The 23,377-nt window shown below is 41.3% G+C and overlaps 1 protein-coding gene across 1 annotated transcript in view; it reads right to left on the reverse strand.

Moving 5' to 3' along the window:
* LOC149018681 (Tetratricopeptide repeat (TPR)-like superfamily protein) overlaps nt 1-22,948 on the reverse strand; it is an 88,289-nt gene extending 65,341 nt beyond the window's left edge. The window contains exon 1 of the mRNA XM_089152832.1: nt 22,383-22,948. Within this exon, the coding sequence (XP_089008958.1) occupies nt 22,383-22,755 (373 nt within the window). The 5' untranslated portion in view covers nt 22,756-22,948. The remainder of the gene's footprint in view (nt 1-22,382) is intronic.
* Between the last annotated feature and the right edge of the window lie 429 nt (nt 22,949-23,377).

A 23,377-nucleotide genomic window follows, 5' to 3' on the forward strand; every position in this document is an offset into this window, starting at 1 on the left:
ACTTTCCACTTAATTTAAATAGAGGGCTTGAGATCATTGATCAATAAGCTATTATGCCAAACATTGTGTTTCTACATGGCATCAGAGCCTAAATACGATTAGGGAAGTGAGAAAAAAAAAAGTGTCGAACCTACCTCCTGGCCTCTCTCTCGTTGTCGCAAAGTTTGGAGAGTGTCGAACTATCTCTTTCAAAACCATCACCTCTCTCCTGTCGCAGCTCTTCAAACCCATCAAAAACTGATGGGTTTGTTCTGGCAATTCTTCAAACCCATCGAAACCCATTGCCCCTTCTTTCTAGCTATTCTTCAGTACCACTGCTGCACTATGCTGCTGCATACGGTGAGAAAAGACCAAGAACAGAGGAAAAAAAGGGAAAGAAGAAGAGTAGAAGAAGCCTACACTACCACTGCTCCTACAACCTTTTTTTTCTTTGATTCTTCATCTGAACCCTGAGATTCTGAAGCCTAGTTCTTCATCTGAAGCCTGCGATTGAGGTTCTTCGATTGGGGTTCTTCATCTGAAGTGATTCAATTAGCCCAAACAAATAGATGTTTGAGGGTTAATTTTGTAAATTTGCATTCTATCAAGGATCTATTGGTAAATTTGCATTTGTAGGGACTTATATGTAAAATTGTATAAGTTCCGAGACTTATTTGCAAATTCAGATTTTTCAGGGACATATTTGTCATTACTGGGGAAAGAAAAAAAAAAGGTGAAGACATGGTGTTCCTTATATGCACTCTTTAAATTGTGATTTGGCTACTATTGACTTCTGTGACATTTCAGTTGAAAGGTGAAGACTGAAGAACTGCAGACATTTTTTTCAACATGGCAACTACAAAAGGTACTAATGCTCCCATCAGCTCCGAACATTACCCCACTCTTCATCCTTTTTCAATAAAATTTGATGGAACAATTCATTTGATCTGGTCTCGATCTGCTTACCGACTATTGCCTGGAAGAGGACTTGTTGGACACATTACAGGCACCACTATCAAACCTACTACCACAGGTGTTTTACAGGATAAAGGGATCTCGAATGACTCTTTTATTATGTCATTCCTTTTGAATTCCATGAATCCAACTCTTGCCCATGGATACCTATTACTTGATATGGCAGCCCAAATCTAGAAGGCTACTACTGAAACCTATGGACAGTTGAGGAATGATGCACAGGTTTATGAGCTACGAAAGAAGCTTCATGAGATTACCCAAAAAGAACTGACTGTGGCCTAATATTATGCTGAATTGCGATCTCATTGGCAGGAGTTGGATCATTATGGGGATTATCAACCCACTAATCTAGATGATATAACTACTTATAGGAAGCACATTGATAAGATTCGGGTATATGATTTCTTAGCAAGTTTGAATGTGGAGTATGATCAGATCAGAGTGCAAGTATTAAGTCATTCTCCCTTTCCTACACTAGAACAGTCTTATGCACTTGTTCAGTGTGAGGAAAGCCATCGATTAACCATGCTTCATGCTCCTATTGTGGAGAAATCAGCCTTACAATCTATTAGCACTAAATCTAATTCAACTAAGGAGATTGTCAAGTGTGAACACTATCACAAACCATATCATACCAAGGCCAATTGTTGGAAGCTCCATGGGAAGCTTGCTGATTTTGAGCAAAAAAGAGCACAAAAAAGAGAAAAACCGAAAGCTCATATTTCTAAGACAGTTTTCACAACACCCTCTGCAGACGTTGGTCTTCCACAGGAGTTAGCTACTCGGCGACGTATTGTACAGTCTTCTACTACCGATAAAGCCTCTACCACTGCTTCCTCTACTAACCAAACCAACTCCTACCTTGCTACTTCAAGTAAAACTTTTACAGGCTTCCAAGTTTCTTCAGTTTCTACTCCTTGAATTATTGATATAGGACCCACAAATCATATGACAAGTTTATCCTCCTTTTTCTTACAATATTCTCCAACTTCTAGAAATGATAAAGTTCGAATTGCTGATGGCTCCTTTTCTTCCATTGCTGGAAAAGGGACCATTCAACATTCTCCATCACTTTCTTTGTCTAAAGTTTTACATGTTCCCTCTTTCTCTACTATTGCTCTTTATCAATAGTCTTACACATGACTTGAATTGTAAAGTGACATTTTTCCCATCTTATTGTGTCTTCCAGGATCTGGTCACAGGGAAGGATATTGGATGTGGTAAACTAGACAATGGACTTTATTTGCTCGAGCCGATTGAAGGATCTACTTCTGCTCTGACTACATCTTCTAATCAGGTCCATTCGGTAATATCAGACCTTCATCAGTGGCACCGTAGGCTAGGTCACCTCCCTCTAAGAACTCTTAAGAAAATATTTCCTGATTTAGTTTCTTCTTGTAATAAGGATGATTTTTTTTGTGAAGCCTGGCATTTTGCAAAGCAGACTCGTTCTACTTATTTACCTTCTCTTCATAATAGAAAACTATTCCTTTTATGCTAATTCATACTGATGTGTGGGGTCCTTGCCGACGTGTGTCTATTACTGGCCATAGGTACTTTGTTACTTTTATTGATTGCCAGTCTCGTTCTACATGGATTTATCTTTTAAAACAAAAATAATGAGGTTTTCCAATGTTTTCGTGATTAAAACTCAGTTCAATGCCACTGTGAAGATCCTTCACAGTGACAACGGCACAAAGTATATTGATGGTGAATTTCAGAGATATCTCTCTGGACTCGGCATAATACACCAGACTAGTTGCGTTGATACGGCTGCCCAAAATGGGGTTGCTGAAAGGAAAAATCAGCATCTCTTAGAGATGGCCCGTTCCATTATGATTGCTATGAATGTACCTGACCAATACTGAAGTGATGCTATACTCACTGCTTCTTACCTTATGAATGGGATGCCCAGTAGGATACTTGGTTTTAAATGTCCTAATGAGATTCTCCAAGGAGCCTCTTTTTTTTATTATTCCCCCAAAGATTTTTGGATGTGTGTGTTATGCCAGAATCACCGCCCACCAAAGTAAGCTAGCTCCCCGCAGCCTACGCTGCATATTTTTGGGGTATTCTACTACTCAGAAAAGTACAAATGTTATCATCCTCCTTCCAGGAAAACCATTGTATTCATGTATGTAATTTTTAATGAGTCTTGCCCTTACTATACACCTCTCCAGGGGGAGAGTCCTAGAGGAGAGGTGTTCTTTCCGACTCTAGATCTTCTTGTCACACACCAACACAACTTAAGAGTCCCAGAAGAGTTTCTTGACCAGGGGGAGACTTCTGCCAGTATACATGAGGACTCTAATCCTCCCCTTCGTTTTCTGAACCATGTGAAGAACCTAGCCAAGGGGAGACCACTCCTGTGAGACAAACTGTTGAGGTCTTTCAAAACCAGATTGACCAGAATAAGGAGGTGCAGACTTATCAGAGGAAGGATTACAACCGGCTAAAGCAGGTGGAGAAAGGTGATACGTTACCACTTCGGTCTCCTGCTCCAAAATCAGATTCTACTGTTCCCCTTAAGGTATCTTCTTCTGATCTTCCTATTGCTGTTAGAAAGGGAGTTAGATCTTGTACTCAACATCCCATAGCTAAATATGTTTCTTATAACTATTTGTCTGACTCCTACCATGCTTTTATATCCTCTCTGTCATCTGTATCTGCTCTTAAAAGTTGGCAGGAAGCCTATGCTGATAAGAGATGGAAGGCAGCTATGGTAGAGGAAATGCAGGCAATGAAGATAAATGACACTTGGGAGCTGGTTACACTTCCTCCAAGAAAAAAACCAGTGGGCTGCAAATGGGTATTTGAGGTTAAACAAAATATGGATGGATCAGTCAAAAAGCTGAAAGCTAAACTTGTTGCAAAGGGATTTACCCAGACCTATGGGATTAATTATCAGGAGACTTTTGCCCCTGTTGCGAAACTAAACACTGTCAGAGTTTTGTTGTTTGTAGCTGTGAACAAAGATTGGAACTTGCACCAACTAGACGTAAAGAATGCCTTCTTACATAGGGAGTTGCGGAAGAAGTCTATATGGAAATCCCACATTGTTTCTCCGATGACAATACTGCAAGAAAAGTTTATCGGTTGAAGAGGTCAATTATGGGTTAAAACAGTCTCCTAGATGCTGGTTTGGATGCCTCTTGAAGGCAATGACTTCTATTGGGTACAAGCAAAGCAATGATAATCATACACTATTTGTCAAAAAGTCAGGTACTAACATCACACTTCTCATTGTCTATGTAGACGATATTGTCATCACAGGGAACGATGGTGAAGAAATTCAAAAGTTGAAGGACTTTCTTGGCAGAGAGTTTGAAATTAAAGATCTAGGGAAGTTACAGTATTTCTTAGGGATTGAGGTGGCTCGATCAAAGAAAGGTATATTCCTATCCCAAAGAAAATATGTCATAGATTTATTATCAGAAGTGGGAATGTTGGGGTGTAAAGCAGTTGATACCCCTATTGAAGTTAGAGCTAAACTTAAAGAAAAATAGGGAGAACTAGTGGACAAAGGAAGATACTAAAGGCTGGTAGGGAAGCTTATTTACTTGTCCCACACCAAGCCAAACATCACTTATGCTGTAGGGATAGTGAGCCAATTCATGCATGATCTATATTTAGCTCATATGAAGGTTGTTACCAGAATACTACAGTATTTGAAGGGAACTCCTGGAAAAGGAATACTTTTGTCACCCACCGATAATCTAAAGTAGAAGCATACACTAATGCAAAATGGGTTGGATCTCCAAACAAGAAGTCAATTTCAGGTTATTGTACCTTTGTTGGAGGTAATCTAGTTACTTGGAGAAGCAAGAAATAGAATGTGGTAGCTCTATCCAGTACCGAAGCTGAATATATAGCTATAGTTCGTGGAGTTTGTGAGCTACTATGGTTGAAAGGCTTGCTACAAGATATTTGAGTCCAAGTTCCAAACCCTATGATGTTATATTATGACAACAAGGCTGCTATTAGTATTGCTAACAATCCGGTGCAACATAATCGAACTAAGCACATTGAAATTGACAGGTTTTTTATCAAAGGAAAGTTGGAACAATGGCTTATCTGCATGCCTTTTATAAGATCTAAAAACCAAGTAGCAGATGTTTTCACTAAGGCTGCATTTGTTTGCAAAGGTGGGGTGGGAAAAAAGGGGTGGAAAAACAAAACATGTGGGTCCCATGTGTAGTGGGGTGAGGGAGAAGAAAAGGAAAGGAAAGGGTTTTGTGGAAAAGTGATAGTGGTGGGTCCCACTTTTTACTTTTCCCAACTTTCCCACAAAGTCCCACCAAATATGTGGGGTTTTAAAATGGCTTGGGGTGGGAAAGTTGGGCTGCCACATCAGCAGACAAGTTTCCTTGATTCAAGGAAACTTGTCTCTCACTTTCCCACCCCACGCAACCAAACAATCTACCATTTTGGGATTTAAGGGAAAAGTAAGAAATCTGCACTCTTTCCAAGATTTTTCCTCCCCTTTTTTCTCACCCCACCTTTATTCCAACAAACAAACGCAGCCTAAGGGTTTGAAAGAAAGAGATTTTCATCTTATTGTAGGCAAGTTGGGCATGACTAATATCTATGCCTCAACTTGAGGGGGAGTGTTGGATTCTACTAGGACTTCAATTAGAGTTTGTATTCATGTAAAATTCTATTCCTTGTAATAGTGTGCTTTCCACTTAATTATAAATGAAGGGCTTGAGATCATTGTTCAATAAGCTATTCTGCCAAACGTTGTGTTTCTACAGGAAGGTTCTTTGCTTTGTATCGAATTAAACCACATGCTCCACCGCTTGTGCAGGCCCCCGTCAATTCCTGTGAGTTTCATTCTTGCAAACGTACTCCCCAAGCGGGATACTTAACGCATTAGCTACAGCACTGCACGAGTCGATACGCACAACGCCTAGTATCCATCGTTTACGGCTAGGACTATTGGGGTATCTAACCCCATTTGCTCCCCTAGCTTTCATCTCTCAATGTCAGTGTCGGCCCAACAAAGTGCTTTTGCCGTTGGTGTTCTTTCCGATCTCTACACATTTCACCGCTCCACTAGAAATTCCCTCTGCCCCTACTGTACTCCAGCTTGGTAGTTTCCACCGTCTGTCCAGGGTTGAGCCTGGGATTTGACGGCGGACTTGAAAAGCCACCTACAGACGCTTTACGCCCAATCATTCCAGATAACGCTTGCATCCTCTGTATTACCACGGCTGCTAACACAAAGTTAGCCGATGCTTATTCCCCAGATATTGTCATTGCTTCTTTTCTTCTTTTCCGGGAAAAGAAGTTTACAACCCATGGGCCTTCTTCCTCCACATGGCATTGCTCCATAAGGCTTTCACCCATTGTGGGAAATTCTCCACTGCAGCCTCCCGTAGGAGTCTGGGCCGTGTCTCAGTCTCAGTCCCAGTGTGGCTGATCATCCTCTTGGACCAGCTACAGATCATCGCCTTAGCAAGCTATTGCCTCACCAACTAGCTAATCATACGCGAGCCCCTCCTTGGGCGGATTCCTCCTTTTGCTCCTCAGCCTACGGGGTATTAGCAGCCGTTTCCAGCTGTTGTTCCCCTCCCAAGGGCAGGTTCTTAAGCGTTACTCACCCATCCGTCACTGGAAACACCACTTCCCAACCGACTTGCATGTGTTAAGCATGCCGCCAGCATTCATCATGAGCCAGGATTGAACTCTCCATGAGATTCATATATATATGTTTTATAAGTTTGCTTCTTCAACTCTTTAGTGCATCCATTTCAAACTTGGAGTTGAATTGGAACTCATAACTAAATTTGTTTTCCCATAAATCTACAGCCACCATTGTGTTTAGAAGGCCTAAAATAGGCTGAATACCAATTCACAACCCAAACAAAGCCCTAAACCCACTGCTGGGCCACCAAGTTGGTCTAGAAAAAATACACCATCTCGACGAGATCTCAGGCTTTTGGGCCACCAAGATGGCCATAGAGGTAGAGTTCTGTAACCATGGCTCCAAGGCATTGTTCCAACTTATGCTAGGAGAAGAAAAAGGAAGATTCCCTATCTAGCTGAATTCTATTACACAGACAACAAAAAGTCATAAGACTACTTGAGTTATCAGCCAACTACTTAAGCAACTAACTAAGGTAGTAGTTAAACTGAACCACTGGATCAACCAGCTTGGTCCGGTTCAACTTATCACATCAAAAATAAGTTACAGGAATCTACTAAACATAGATATTCCAACTAAACTACATAGACACTTGAACTACTTCTTGTTCTTCTTTAGATGGTAGAAGATCTCGCTCTCGAGAGAGATCTCGCCACCTTGAAAAAGAGAGATCTCGACCATCTCGGTGAGATCTCAGTCGAGATATACAACTTTTTGGCGTCAACTCGGTGGCCCATCTCGGTGGGTTTTAGGGTCCCAATTGGGTTGAAACTTGGTATTTAGCTTATTTAAGGCCTTTTGAACACGTTGGTGGCCTCAGATTTGTTAGAAACAACCATATGTATGATTTCTAAATCTACCCATAGTGTGAAACCGAAATGTAGTAGGATTAGGGAATGCTTACAACATGTAATATAGAACCTTTAAGGCATATAAATGAAAAGCAAGTATATCAAATGCATCAACTAACTTAAATGTTATCAAAATTGCATCCATATGAGTATCAAAATCTCAATTTTCAAGAATAATTATACAACCATTAAAAGTTCTATACAAGTCATTAAATCATAAATTCATAAGACAAGTAAAGAATGATTGATCTTCTTTGTTGTAGATGTGCTAAGAGTAGTTGCAAGTGAAAATTCAGCCAAAATCCACAAAAAAAGGTGAAAATTGAGAGTTCCAGCGAGATATGGCGAGATATAGCGAGATATGGCGAGATCTCGAGCGAGATATCCCAACTCGCTGCTCTCGCCCTCCATCTCGTCTCGCCAAGCTGAAAAAACGAGATATCTCGCAAGATCTTGCCGAGATCTCGCGAGATCTCCCACCATAGTTCTTCTAGTCGATGTAGGGCTTCAGTTCTAGATCACATAGCCACAATTTCAGCAAAAGTTAGTTCATATGGCAACAATTGTATGTCACAGCAAAGCAGCAAGCAAGACAGTGTCAAACAATAGAAAACCTAGTGTTTATTAATGTGTGAGCGCACGTGTGTGTGCGTGTGCGTGCTTATCTATTCATTGAGAAAGAGTGTCGAAATATTGAACGGAGTCCAAGATCAAATGCTTACTCCAATAAGTATTGAAGGTTGTCCCTGTTTCACAAATCTCCTTAAGCCCAATGTAATACCCCTAACTAGATTCCCAACCATTTTGGTGTCATGTAGGACCCAGACCCAAAGACCCTGTTAATATGCATACCCAATTACCCTGCCGACTGTGCAACAACCGAATTCTAACCCGAATTCGGGAAGGTTAGATTTGGAATTGGACCTTATGTTCCACTTATGAAATGAAGCCCTTTTGAGTCTAGAAATCAATGCAAAAAGAATCAAGGCAATTGGATTAGTAGCGTAAGAGTTATGGCCCAAACTGTGAGCAGGGTCAACTCCTGCCGGCAGAAAAACACCGAACTTAAATCCAATCAACCGGTTGATAGACCAATCAACTGCCCCACCCAGCCGGTTGATAGGGTTTGTTGCGTGGAATGGCCCTAAAATACCCTATTTTCCCTTCTAAGTACAGTCCTAAAACCCTCATTCTACTTTACGACATTTTGGGAGCAACGAGTGGGGGAAGATGAGGCAAGAGGACAAGCAAGGTGAATATTGCTAGGAGAACACCAAGAGCTGCTGGAAATTGATAACCAACCTTGCTTCAGGTAGTTCTTGCTGCCCTCTACAACCGCATCCATTTTCATAAAGATTGGTTGGATCCCAAGCTTGGAACTTGGAAGTAGGGGAAAACCATTAGCTTCAAGAAATGGAGATTGAATATGCAATTTCCTCATCAAAAGGAATGTAATGAGATCCAAATATTGTAGGATTGATAGACTTGAGTCTCAAGTCTCAACTCAGAGATGGGTTGTAAACTGTTAGAAATGGCATTCTAATCATGTATACATGTGGATTTCTATTCAAATGTGATGGTAAGCATGTTTAGAAACTAGAAACAGTGTCAATTTAATCAAGAGAAACCACATTGAAGCTCTGGGAGCAAAAACCCCAAATCTCGGGTTCAAACTAGACGGCAGAAAATAAGCACTCTATTGGCCGGTAAATAGGCCACCTATAAACCAATAGACTGTATGACAGCAAGTCAATAGACTGCCTACTCCTGTCAGTGGATTAAGAGGTGTTAAAGGGTAGTATTGGAAAGAAAAGAAAGAGAGAGAAGATTCTCAAGTTAGCGCTAAAGCTAACTCAAGAATGCTGGGTTTCCTTTTTCAATCAAGATTTTGTTTCATTTTTCTTTGTCTACTCTCAGATCTGTAATCACTTATTAATTCTATAACTAAAAGCTCAGGCCAGAGGAGGAACATATACAACAGCAAAGCCTCCTTGGCCCTTCTTTCTTCTTCCTCTATTGCCTGCTCTGGATTTCTTTTCTTGTTAAGTATGCTCTCTAATTTACACGGTATCAGAGCAGTAAGACATTCACTCTTCTTCAACCTGAAGCCCTATTAAGTCAGAGAATGCTTGTGACAACTGAGAGATCCTATTGCTGCAGTTCTGAAAGAGTTTTCGAGGTTTCACTTGAGGGGGGATAGCATTTGATCTGCCTTCTTTTTTTTGGTTTTAGGAATCGATGGAATAGAAGTTTGATAACTTCTAGTTTGGGTTGAAGATTTGCTGGATCTTTTATGCACAACTTCTGGCTTACTCTTCTGAAGGTTAGTTCTCTATTTTTTACTTGTTAAGAAGGGATTCTTTGGAGACATTTGGATGATAATTCTGCTTTGGACTTTGGAGTATCATTAGTTCACAGTTTGGAAATTTTCCGCTCCACAAGTTGTGCTTGTTTGAACCAGTTATTCTGCATAATCTTTTGAATTCGATGATTCTGCTCTGCCTGCTCTACATAATTTATTGGTTACAAATCTGCTGATTGATTCTGTTCTGGTTCACTTGGTTTGATTCTCATCTGATTTCAACTGGTTCAACTATATCGCATGCAACCAATCCCAGCTTTGCCGAGGAAACAGTCGACGAAAACCTAAGTGCCTAACCACCTCTGAACTATTCCAGATGAAACTATCATTGCCATGACTGTCGAATCCTTCCGCCGTCGCCTCAACCTTCTCCCAAAGTAGACATTGCCAACGAAGTCTCCCCACTCCCAACTAAAACTAAATAATAACAGAGAAGAAGGAGAGACATTGTTGTGACTCTCAAATCCTTCTGCCACTGCCTCATCCTTCTCTTGAAACTATAGACATTGCCAACAAAACCTCCCTATTCCAAACTAAAACTAAAGAACAACAAGAGACGCCAAAGAGACCCCAGCGGCCCTCTGCTTCTTTCTCCTCTTCTCCCTCTCTACCGTCTCATCTGCTGCTTCTCCTTCCCTATTGACTCTGCTCCTCTCTGTATCTTCCCTTACTCTTTGCTTAGTGTGAATGCCTAGGGCAACCAGCTTTGGGGGCAAATGCTTAAAGCGTTTCTGGAGGTCGTCCTCTCTTCTTCCCTGTCACCTCAGCTTCTCTCCATCTCTCTCCTCCCTCTTTGCTTCCCCTCCTCTTTCCCTCTCTACCGCAAATCATCGATGATAGATCTGGGGATCAGAGGGAAGCTAGCGGTCCTCTATGTAAAATCCCACCTAACCCTAACCTGAGGACCCTATTTGTTTTGGATGAAGAAGTGAAATGAATGATGTTTGACTTGGAAGTTGGACCTTGAGTTCAGTGTTGATATCTTTGGAAGGTCCTAGGAAGTCAAGTCAGACTTTCCCCTAACTTGGTTGAGGACCCAAGTGTTGGTTTTGACCCTAGAGATCCAAAATTCAGCAAGGTAGCAAAGGGAGACCCTTTGGTTGATCCTCCCTTGGTCGATACCATCGACCAAGCACCATCGACCAAAGCAGCTCCGGAAACAGAATTGTCTAATTTTGGAAGTTTTGGATTCTGGATCTCTATATATATGCAACCTCAGTCTAAACCTAAATATTTTGCCTCTTAACTATTGGAGAACGTGGGAAGAACCTTAGAGCCTCCTCCTCAAGCCAAGGAAGATCCCCAAGAATTCAACCAAAGTTCTTACTTTGATTTCTCTTCTTCAAGGTTAGTTTTCAATCTTATTCTTCTCTGATCTATTCTCCCTACTGTATCCTCTTATTGTTTTGATTGTGAGGAAGATATTACACTACTGTAATGACCCAACCTCTGATCTTCTTAGTCTTAGAGTGAATCCCCATTCACTCTATGTTTTCCTTGAAGCCATATGGTGATTTTCCATGTTTTGTTCTTTTTTTGTTTTCTTGTTTTTCCCTCCCCCTTTTTTTTTGGTTGTTTTTTTTGGGGGTTTAAAAATGGGTATAGGAGTTAGTTAGAGTTTGTATTCATATAGAATTCTATTCCTTGTAATATCTACTTTCCACAATTATAAATAAAGGGCGGATCTGGACAATAAGCCACTACCCGTTCTTCAACATGGCGAGCCGTCGATTAGTATGTTCTTCTTCGTGCTTCAAACCTAAACCCACGCAGATTTTCTCCAAAACCCCGCAGTTTCTTGGTCCAACAACCTACGCAACCATCGTGGAGAAATTTTCCCTCAAACCCACGCACGACCGCGCACTATTTTCAGTTCCACCGAAGACCGGAGAAGAAAAAAGGGAAGAAGAGAGAAGAAGAACCACAACCGCGGCTCTGCGATTGAAAAACGAACGCGGCCACAACCGCGCGCTTCTTGCGATTAGGTAAGCGAATCACGGTGGGCTGGCCAGAAGAAAGGAAAGAAGAAGAGAAGCCACCATCGCCATCGCCTTCACCACGCGCTGCGCATCACTTCCAATCGGCGCAACATAAATCTTTGATTTTTCGGTGTGTGGAAGAAGATATCGATTGTTATTTGGTTGGTTTTGGGTTCAACCGATTTGGTTCTTTAGTTCATTGTTTGGTTCAATTCTTGGTTCATTGTCCAAAATAGACTAGACCGAACCATATTTCGTTTTTTGTCGGTTCTATTAGACCGGACCAGAATTTTCTTTGGTTCAAAAAAAGAAGAAGAAGAGGAAAGGGAGATTTGATCATATCATTGTTTGGCTATTGCATTGTGCGCGTTTAGTTTTTTTCACAGGTGGTGAAGAAGCTGGACAATTTTCAACATGGCAACTCGATGGTACTCGCCCCACCGGACGAACATTACCCAAATTTTCATCCTCTTTCGGTAAGATTTGATGGGACAAATTATTTGATTTGGTCACGATCGCTACAACTATTCTGGAAGAGGACTTGTTGGATACATTACGGGCACCACTATCAAACCTCTACCACGGGCGTTTCCCGGGGAAAAATGGATCTCGAATGACTCTCTTATTATGTCATTTCTCTTGAATTCCATGATTCCAAATATTGCCCGTGGATATCTATTGCCATCTGCTGCCCAAATCGGAAGGCTACTCGAAACATATGGACGGTTGGGAATGATGCACGGGTTTATGAGCTACGAAAGAAGCTTCATGAGACTACCCAAAAGGAGTGGCCCACTATTATCTTGAGTTGCGATCTCTTTGGCAAGAGTTGGATCATTATGGGGATTATCACCCCACTAATCCAGATGATGTGGCGACTTATAAGAAGCACATTGATAAGATTGAGTATATGACTTCTTGGCGGGTTTGACGGGAGTCGATCGGATCGGAGTACAAGTCTTAAGCCGTTCTCCCTTTCCTACACTAGAACAGTCTTATGCTCTTGTTCGGTGTGAGGAAAGTCGCGATTAGCCATGCTTCATACTCCTATTTTGGAGAAATCAGCTTCGTCGTTGCACTAAATCGATCCGGCTAAGGAGATTGTCAAGTGTGAGCCGCACAAACCCTATCATACTAAGGAAAATTGTTGGAAACTCCATGGGAAGCTGCTGATTTTGAGAAAAAAGAGCACAAAAGGAAAATCGAAGCTCGTATCTCGAGCGGTTCCCGGCACCCTCTGCGGATGTTGGTCTCTCACGGGAGGAGTTAACTCTTGCGCGATCGCAATCTTCTCTGCCGGTACAGCCTCTACCCGCTTCCTCTACTAATCAAACCAACTCCTACCTTGCTACTTCGGTAAAACTTTTACAAGCTTCCAAGTTTCTTGGTTTCTACTCCTTGGATTATTGATACCGGAGCCCGAGATCATATGACGGGTTTATCCTCTTTTTCTTACAATATTCTCCAACCCGGAAAGGATAAAGTTCGAATTCTGATGGCTCCTATTCTTCCATTCTTGGAAAAGGGACCATTCAACATTCTCCATCCCTGTCTTTGTCTAAAGTTTTACATGTTCCCTCTTTCTCTACTAACTTGCTCTCTATCGTGAGTCTTACACATGACTTAAATTGTAAAGCGACATTTTTCCCATCTTATTGTGTCTTTCGGGATGCGTAGCGGGGAAGGAGATTGGACGTGGTAAACTAGACAATGGACTTTATTTGCTCGAGCCGATTGAAGGATCTACTTCTACTCGACTACATCTTCTAATCGAGTCCATTCGGTAATATCGGACCTTCATCGGTGGCACCGTAGGCTAGGTCACCCCCTCAGGAACTCTTAGAAAATATTTCTGATTTAGTTTCTTCTTGTAATGAGGATGATTTTTTTGTGAAGGCTGCATTTTTGCAAGCGAACTCGTTCTACTTATTTACCTTCTCTTCATAATAGAAAAAATATTCCTTTTATGTTAATTACATACTGATGTGTGGGGTCCCTGCCGACGTGTGTCTATCACGGCCATAGGTACTTTGTTACTTTTATTGATTGTCACTCTCGTTCTACATGGATTTATCTTTTAAAACAAAAAATGAAGTTTTCCGATGTTTTCGTGATTTTCATAATATGATTAAAACTCGGTTCAATGCCCTTGTGAAGATCCTTCGCGGTGAATGCATGCACAGTATATTGATGGTGAATTTCAAAGATATCTCTCGACTCGGCATAATACATCGGACTAGTTGCGTTGATACGGCTGCCCAAAATGGGGTGGCCGAAAGGAAGAATCGGCATCTCTTAGAGATAGCCCGTTCTATTATGATTGCTATGAATGTGCACGACCGATCTGGAGTGATGCTATTCTCGCTTCTTACCTTATGAATAGGATGCCCGGTAGGATACTTGGTTTTAAATGTCCTAATGAGATTCTTCAGGAGCCTCTTCTTTTGTTATTTCCCCAAAGGTTTTGGATGCGTGTGTTATGCCGGAATCCACGGCCCACCGAGTAAGTTGGCTCCCCGCAGCCTACGCTGCATATTTTTGGGGTATTCGCTACTCGGAAAGGGTACAAATGTTATCATCCTCCCTCCAGAAAACCATTGTATCCATGGATGTACTTTTTCATGAGTTTTGCCCTTACTATACACCTCTCCAGGGGGAGAGTCCTAGAGGAGAGGAGTTCTTTCCGACTCTAGATCTTCCTTTCACACACCAACACAACTTAAGAGTCCCGGAAGAGTTTCCGACCGGGGAGACTTGGCCGGTATACTGAGGACTCCAATCCTCCCCCTTCAATTTCGAACCATGTGAAGAACCTAGCCAGGGGGAGACCACTCCTTTGAGACACCTGTTGGGGTCTTTCAAAACCAGTTGACCAAAATAAAGAGGTGCGGACTTATCGGAGGAAGAAATACAACCGGCTAAAGCGAGGTGGAGAAAGGGGATACGTTACCACTCGGCTCCTGCTCCAGAATCAGATCTCGCGAGGTATCTTCTTGATCTTCCTATTCTTGTTAGAAAGGGGTCGGATCTTGTACTCAACATCCCATAGCTAAATATGTTTCTTATAACTCTTTGTCGACTCCTACCGTGCTTTATATCCTCTCGTCATCATGATCGTTCCTAAAAGTTGGCGGGAAGCCTATCTTGATAAGAGATGGAAGGAAGCTATGGTAGAGGAAATGCGAGGCAATGAAGAAAAATGACACTTGGGAGCTGGTTACACTTCCTCAGAAAAAAAACCAGTGGGCTGCAAATGGGTATTTGTGGTTAAACAAAATATGGATGGATCAGTCAACAAGTTGAAAGCTAGACTAGTTGCAAAGGGGTTTACCGGACCTATGGGATTGATTATCGGGAGACCTTTGCCCCGGTTGCGAAACTAAAACCGTCGAGTTACAGTTGTCCGCAGGGAACAAACACGGAACTTGCACCAACTAGACGTAAAGAATGCCTTCTACATGGGGAGTTAGCGAGAAGAGGTCATATGGAAATCCCACATGGTTTTCGATGACAATACTGGGGAAAGTCCGCGGTTGAAGAGGTCAATATATGGGTTAAAACAGTCTCAGATCTTGGTTTGGACGCCTTGAAGGCAATGACTCTATTGGGTACAAGCAAAGCAATGCGATCATACACTATTTGTCAGAAGTCAAGTACTAACATCACACTTCTCATTGTCTATGTAGACGATATTGTCATCACGAGGGAATGATGGTGAAGAAATTCAAAAGTTGAAGGACTATCTTGGCAAAGAGTTTGAAATTAAAGATCTAGGGAAGTTACGGATTTCTTAGGGATTGAGGTGGCTCGATCAAATAAAGGTATATTCCTATCCCAAAGAAAGTATGTCCTAGATCTATTATCGAAGTGGGAATGTTGGGGTGTAAAGTAGTTGATACCCCTATTGAAGCTGGAGCTAAACTTAAAGAAAAGAGGGAGAACCGGTGGACAAAGGAAGATACCAAAGGCTGGTAGGGAAGCTTATCTACTTGCTCACACCGGGCAGACATTGCTTATCTGAGGTATAGTGAGTCAATTCATGCATGACCCATATTTAGCTCATATGAAGGCTGTTATCGAATACTACGGTATTTGAAGGGAACTCCTGGAAAAGGAATACTTTTGTCACCCACGATAATCTAAAAGTAGAAGCATACACCGATGCGACGGGCTGGATCTCCAGACAGAAGTCAATTTCAGGTTCTGTACCTTTATTGGAGGTAATCTAGTTACTGGAGAAGTAAGAAACAGAATGTGGTAGCTTTATCTAGTCGAAGCTGAATATAGGGCTATGGTTCGTGGAGTTTGTGAGCTACTATGGTTGAAAGGCTTGCTGCAAGATATTGGAGTCCAAGTTCCAAACCCCATGATGTTATATTGTGACAACAAGGCTGCTATTAGTATTGCTAATAATCAGTGCAACATGATCGAACTAAGCACATTGAAATTGACGGGTTTTTGTCAAGGAAAGTTGGAACAAGGGCTTATCGCATGCCTTGTAAGATCCGAAGACCAATTAGCGAGATGTTCACTAAGGGATTGAAAGAAAGAGATTTCCTCCTATGAGGCAAGTTAGGCATGAGTAATATCATGCCTCACGAGGGGAGTGTTGGATTCTATTAGGAGTCTAATAAGAGTTTGTATAGGAGTTAAGTTAGAGTTTGTATTCATATAGAATTCTATTCCTTGTAATATTCTACTTTCCACTTAATTATAAATAAAGGGCTTGAGATCATGGATCAATAAGCCATTCTACTACAATCGTTTCTTTCAACAAGTTTTCTATTCTAATCTGTGTTATACTTGTTTCTAAGATATTTTCTATGCCTGATCTACTGTTTCTATCCTTTTGAATGAATCCCCATTCATTTTAGCCTTTCCGTGATGATCCACAGTTTTAGCCTAACAGGTGTTTTATTAGAATTCTATTCCGATGGCCCTATTGATGTTTAAACCTTCATAGATAGTCTTAGTATGTTGTTTTAGAATTTTCCTGTTAATTTCAGAGTGTTCCGATGTGTTTCGGCGAGTTTTCGACCAAAGTTGGAGATTTTGCCCGTACACTGTTTGTTTGGTCGATCCTGTTTGGTTGATGCATCAACCAAGGGACCATCGACGAAGCATGTTGCTGACATCAGTTTCCCTGTTTTGTCTCCATTTCGACCCCGATAATGCAAGTCATCTCCGAGTCACATCTACTTAAGGTTAGATACTTCCATTCCTGGCTTCCCGCAATCCTTTCCGGTATCCTTCCCCCTAGAGTCACTGTCTCCTTCCCGGCTACGTAGACTCTTAACCCTATTGGTCATCCACACAAGAACGGGAAGCTCTTGTGTCCTCTCATGCTTCCCACAATCTCGAGCGCCCACGAGCCCAAGTCTACCACATGCAAAATGGCCCCCACAATGTGATTCAAGTCCTCTTACGGGTTGGTTACCGGTCTTGAGAGCCCACAAATCCCCATTGCTGCCACGGGTCACTCAGTCTCAATTCCCCTTCCGATGGGTTCAGATATGACGGGGGTTTCCCTAGCCAAACACTTCTAGACCAATCCTAGTATGTCAACCAGTAGTCAGGGTAAGCGCCAAGGGGCACCATAGGAATGCGTCCCACACCACCTCCACTGGTGTCCAATGATAGAAACGCCAAAAGGGCATTCCCCATTCCACAACTACAACCTAGGCAATCACATCATATCATGATTCCACACACCACATAATCAAGTCCAATTCACATTCATCAAACTTAATCAATTCCAGTATGTAAATCATAACATGGATAACCTACTGTAATTACAGAATTGAAACGATATAAAGAAAGTGAAACTACAGTAGCTAACTCATGCATTCAAGTCATATCATAACAAAACATGTAATTATGCATATTGTGAGAGAACGTACTCACCTTGTATCCGATTTTATAACCTTCAAGTGAGAGATCAGAGAACAAGACCAAAATCACCTAAACAACCTTAACAAACATGTATAGGCCATAAGAGAACAAGACCAAAATCACCTAAACAACCTTAACAAACATGTATAGGCCATAAGAACAAAAAATAACCCTGACACGCGCCAATACTCAAGCCAATGGTGGTGAGTGATACTGTTGACTTAAACCCCAGCCATAAAATGTCCGGGAAGGATGCCTTGACCCAATTACCGCGGAGAACCCAAAAGACCGGGAAGGTTGAGGGAAGAGTGACTGAGACCTACCCAGAGGAGTATGGTGCTTTGACTTAATGTGTGTGGGCCAATAGAGACCAACATATGTAGAGTTAGAAGCATACTTGCATACATTGTCTCATATCATTGCACTTATGTTTGCTTGGATTATGTGTTGATGTTTATTGTGATTGAACAACTTGCTAAGTTCTTTTAAGCTTACCCTTCGGGGGAATATGTTTTTAGATGCTTTTGCAGGAACAGATGAGAACCCGTGCTTCGGTACAAAAGACCCTTCCCTACATAGTACAACTTCGGAAATCAATGGAGAAGATCATGACCAGTGGTGCGACCAGTACATAGGTTTGGACTACACTGATGGCTCCTATTGACAATAGCCGGCATCGTCTTATTCACCGATGGGATCGTGAGTTAGAAGCTGACCCGAAGTTACAAGAGCACAATCCTAAGGTGAAGAAGACGAAGACTGAAGACAGAAGATTTTGACTAGTTTACTCTTTATTCTTCTAGACTTTTACTTTTAATTGTAATAGCTTTAGACTTTGCCTTAGAACTTCGATCTACCTTCCGCATTCGTTTGTAGGGTGTATTTCCACTATACTTTACAGTTATCATTTGTTTAGTATCTTTTATTCCGCACTCTAATATTCTTTTATGATCCTTCTGAGATCCTTTCTTTAATTTTTTCTTAAATTACTTGAATACAATGATTTGTTCTTGCTTTTGATTATGTTATTGTGCTATGTGGATATGATCACCTTAAACTTGATCTTCGGGGCTGTGGATCACATACTCGGGTATGTCAGATAGGGTACCGGCTGGGTGGATGTGACACTCTATTTGTTTCTTCTCCTTCACTGTCGGTGGTGGCACGCCTCTGCAACTCTGTTCTCCTCCTCTCTTCCCGTCTGATGGAGTGGAGACGGATCGACAGCAGCTGGCCCATAGCTACTGCCTTCTCATCTCCTTCTCTCCTCTTCCCTCCCCTGCTGCTTCACCTTCTCTTCTGCCTCTTTGCCTAGCAGAGTGGAGCCAGATTGATGATGATGAACGGGTTGGCTCTAGTTCACTTGAAGTTCTGAGGAACACGAGAAGCCCCATCTGCCTCCTATGATATTCCTGTAGGATGCATAGTCGTTGTCGCTGCTCCTCATCAGAGCCCTGATGCAATGTTTGTCTTTACTGCAATGGTCTCTACATTGCTACAATGAAGGCTCCGTTTCATCAAACAAGAAATTGTTTCAGTCTAGCTTGGCCTACTGGCCCTGGTTTTTGTTCATTTTTGGCCTAGTCTTGTGCTTTTTGCTTTGTTGTAAGGCTGTGTCACTTGTTGTGCTATTCTTGCACTTTCTGCTTGATTGAGTCCTATTTTTTTTGCCTTGGTTTGTCTTTGTATTAGTTCCCTTTCCCTGTTCTCTCATTTGGTTAATGGGACTATCCATTCATCTCAAAAAAAAAAAGCCTGGTTCAACTCTGTTCTGGTTCAAGCTTTTGGTTCAATCAGCAGTCTGTTTCAGCATGTTGTGGTCCAATTTCAAGCTCTGCAATCATAGTATGGATGCTCTATTGGTCAAAATTCTACTGAAGTTGTATTGTTAAAGGTTGTTCATACTGGATATGAAAAAAAGGAGACTTTATTTGAGTTGTTTTGACCTGTTTCAAGTCAAGGGTTGAATTATTTTTGTTGAAAAATCTGTGGACAAGAGTAGTAGTTGATGGTTGAAGCAAAGACAGAAAATAAAAATCCCATGTGATGTGAACACCAAGACGCCGCTGACCAAACCCCAATGTGGATCCAAGACCCACCTAAACATGCTGGCCGAACCCCATTCTAGGGTATTTTAGTCATTTTTTCAGCCCTTTTAGGGATCAAGAAGGATTTGGTTGGAACCCCCTCAATCCAAGGGTTATGGATCTATCTTTAACTTTTTATTTGGATGTTGGGTTAGTATTTTGTGAGTTATAAAAGAGTCCCACGTCTATTTTAAATTCTTATTTGAATTGTGTTTGAGTGGGTTTCCAATAGTTAAGTTGTGGATATGATAGGACTTTTACAAGAAGGGTTCTTATCTTTTAGGAATTTGCCTTTGATTAGAACTTATCTTTATTAAGTGGTTGTCATTTATTTAGGTACAGAATCTTTTCCTAAAGAGAGAGAAACATTAATCCAGTCCCCTCCCAACCCCATCGCAGCTTCCCTACCCCCTCCTCACTCTCACGCAAACCTCCCCCACTTCTCCCCTTGCATCCCTAGGTCCCTCCCCTCCCCTTTTCTCCCCTGCGATAGCAGCAACTCAACCCATCCAACTTCCCCATCCCCTTAGCTTCCTTTTTCCTTCCCCTAGAATTACACCTACCCCTAGGCAGTAGTCCGACTGTTGATTACCTACTAAACCCTATTTCCCTAAATTCTGAAAGTTCCTGCACTTCATCTTCTTCAACAGGAAATTCTGCACTTTCTCTTCTACTTCTATAAAACTAAGCCCTAACCCAACTTAGGCCCTCCCCTACACCCTGAAACCTTGGGAAGAGATCTGACATTACATAGCAGAAGCAGAAGCCCACCCTCCCGCCTAGCCGAAACCTTAAAACCTTATTTTCAGTCCTTTTTTCAATAAAACTCAGATCTGGAATTCATGATACATTAATATTCAGATCTGAAATGGTCATTATAACAGGGTTTTCAGAGCTATAAAACACCATACATATTCTAAAAATATCCTCTCTTTGCTGAAAATCCTGCACAGCCCTTAGATTTAGGGAAATTCCAATACTACCCTTAATCCTAAATCTGCGTTTACAACCCCATGACTGAGGTCAACTTCTACCTCACTAATAAAACATAAACTTAAAGGTGCTTCTAACTTCCATCAGTGGAGTAAAATTGTTAGGGTAGTAATTACTGGAAGAGGGCAACAAGACCATTTGAAGAAAAATCCTCATGCTACAGACCCTAACTAGGAAACAATGTACGCCTTTATTTTAGGATAAATGCTGAAATCTATGGAGAAACCTATCATGGATCATGTTGCCAACAACACAGGCATGACAGGTAGTAGACTTGCATCTTTATATGTTGAGTTACTTGTATGTGACATGCAGGATTGTGTTTATTCATTCATTATATATTGCTTGTGTGTTTCCCTCAAATGTTCTGTGGAACTCACCCCATGAAAATCTCTCTTTTTAGATGATGGCACAAGTCTAGGCGTGTGTGTATGATGGTGATGTTGGAGAGGAGGTCACTGGGCTAGGAGAGACTGAGCACGATGCCTTGCACAAGTACTACACAAGTGCTTACGAGCAGTATACAGAACACATTCTTTGTTTTGAGATTGGATTGTTATGCTGTTAGTGTCGGCTGTTTATATAAATTTACAAGAGAGAATATATACTTTTATTATCATCATTAGTCTTCCTCACAACTTATCCATATATGTTATCTTTTCCTTCTTATATTGCCTATGATTACACACCATGGTTTGAAGATATGGTTATTATACTGCATCAATGGTCTGAAAGGGAGACCAGTGCTGTGTAGTACAGGGTCACACACATAAGCCCGGCCTGTTTAGGGTGGGATGTGACACCCAATGTTTCACTAAGAATTAAAAATATTAAATGAATCTTGTGTACATGATAACCTAATTTAGTGTGATGAATTGCCAAGAGCCCTTCACAATACTAGGAGCTTAATCTGATAGACCATGGTCATGAAAGACAAACCATTTTTCATAAGGCAGCATAGTGATGTATAAGTTATGAGCTTTGCATCAAGCTATAGGTGCCAAGAGTGCACATGTAAATACAGTTCTCTGATCATTTTATTTCAAAAAGCATAAACACTATTCCCACTCAGACCTATATAGATGGCAAGGTCGACTTTCAAACCATAAAAACTGAGAAGGTACACCTAGTCAAATCAATAAAACCCCTTAGTTTTCATACACTCTTGTAAACAAAATTAAGTTACAAAAAAAATCTTTACCAAATGCGCAATGCAACAACCGATGTAAGCAGACCTCTCAAACAACGAAACACAACAGAGAATTATTTTCAACTAACAGAGAGCAAGTTTACTGATATTGAGGGGGGAAGAAGAAGAAGAAGAATGGAAAATGGCAATTAAGAACTAATAACAGCATCAGAGAAACATCATATAAGAGCACGCCCAATGTGCTCCTCTTCTCCACGTAACTATTTTTCATTTTCCCGAAATTCGTGCAAAAAAGTATTTTCTGTTCAATTCAGCAGCACCATTTGAGAAGGAATTTACGAAGACAAAGAGCAAACAAAGGGGATACAATAAGGGGAATTATGCCAAGAATAGAGACAATTCATAATCAAGTTACCTAGAAAAAAGAAAGAAAAAGAAAAAAAATAATAATAATAATAATAAATCACCTGCATCATTAATGGCATCCAAGTTGGTCTTCCCACCTTTCCCAAATGGTTTCAAATACCAGTTTTTGAACCAGATCAAATCCTCAAATTTGAATAAACCCTTAATCCCGCGAGAACCACTTCCTTTCTCCAACCTCTGCTCATCACCAGTAGGAGAAGCATCTCCATTCACCAATCTCTCCTCCCTACAGAAATCAGCGGAACCCACCACACCCAAATCATTACCAGTTGCCTTTGTGGATAACAGAAGAAAGTGACTTCTCTTAGAGACTAAAGAAAGACAAGGCCTTTGGATGAAATTGGTTTTTGCAGAAATATTACCAGAGATTGGTGGGAAATGACGGGGAGAAGGAAGAGGAGAAAACAAAGCCATGAACAGACTCAGTCAACTAAATTTACAAGTCACAACATAACCTTCTGCAGGTAATCCTCAACCTTAAAACTGAGAGGAATTCGAACATAATTGGTAAGGCCTACGGCAACAATATCCTGAAAAGAAGTAAAAACTCTCTGTTAACACTGAAATAGATTAGCCTGGCCACTGTAGCGACAAGCGAGACACTGAGCCTGTACTCTATCCGTTTATCATCAATAGCTGCCTAGCTGGACAGCAAGCTAGAATATTAGCGTAGCCCTTGTGATCCCATTGCCGGTGTGTGATGTAATCTACGGCCAGTGAAGTGGTACACGCTACACCATCGCCATACGGCCAGTGAAACGTTTCTATATAAGAAATCAGAGTTCGAATTCCCTTGGGGCAAGGGCGCAGCCTAGACCATAATAATTATAAAAATTTTCCTAAGGATATAGTCGAGGTGCGCGCAAGCTGGCTCAAATGGACCTCAAATCCAAGAAAGGAAAAATAATAATAAGACAAATGTATACCACACCAAATTGATACCCTTATCTACGGGAGTCTGGATCACCTCTACCTACTCCCCCATTGCTTTTCTACCACGAAAATTGGGGGCTCATGAGAAAACCATTTTGGATAC

This window comes from Hakea prostrata, chromosome 4, assembly GCF_041222555.1.
Source record: "Hakea prostrata isolate BN-2017 chromosome 4, UWA_Hpros_2, whole genome shotgun sequence".
Taxonomy (NCBI): domain Eukaryota; kingdom Viridiplantae; phylum Streptophyta; class Magnoliopsida; order Proteales; family Proteaceae; genus Hakea; species Hakea prostrata.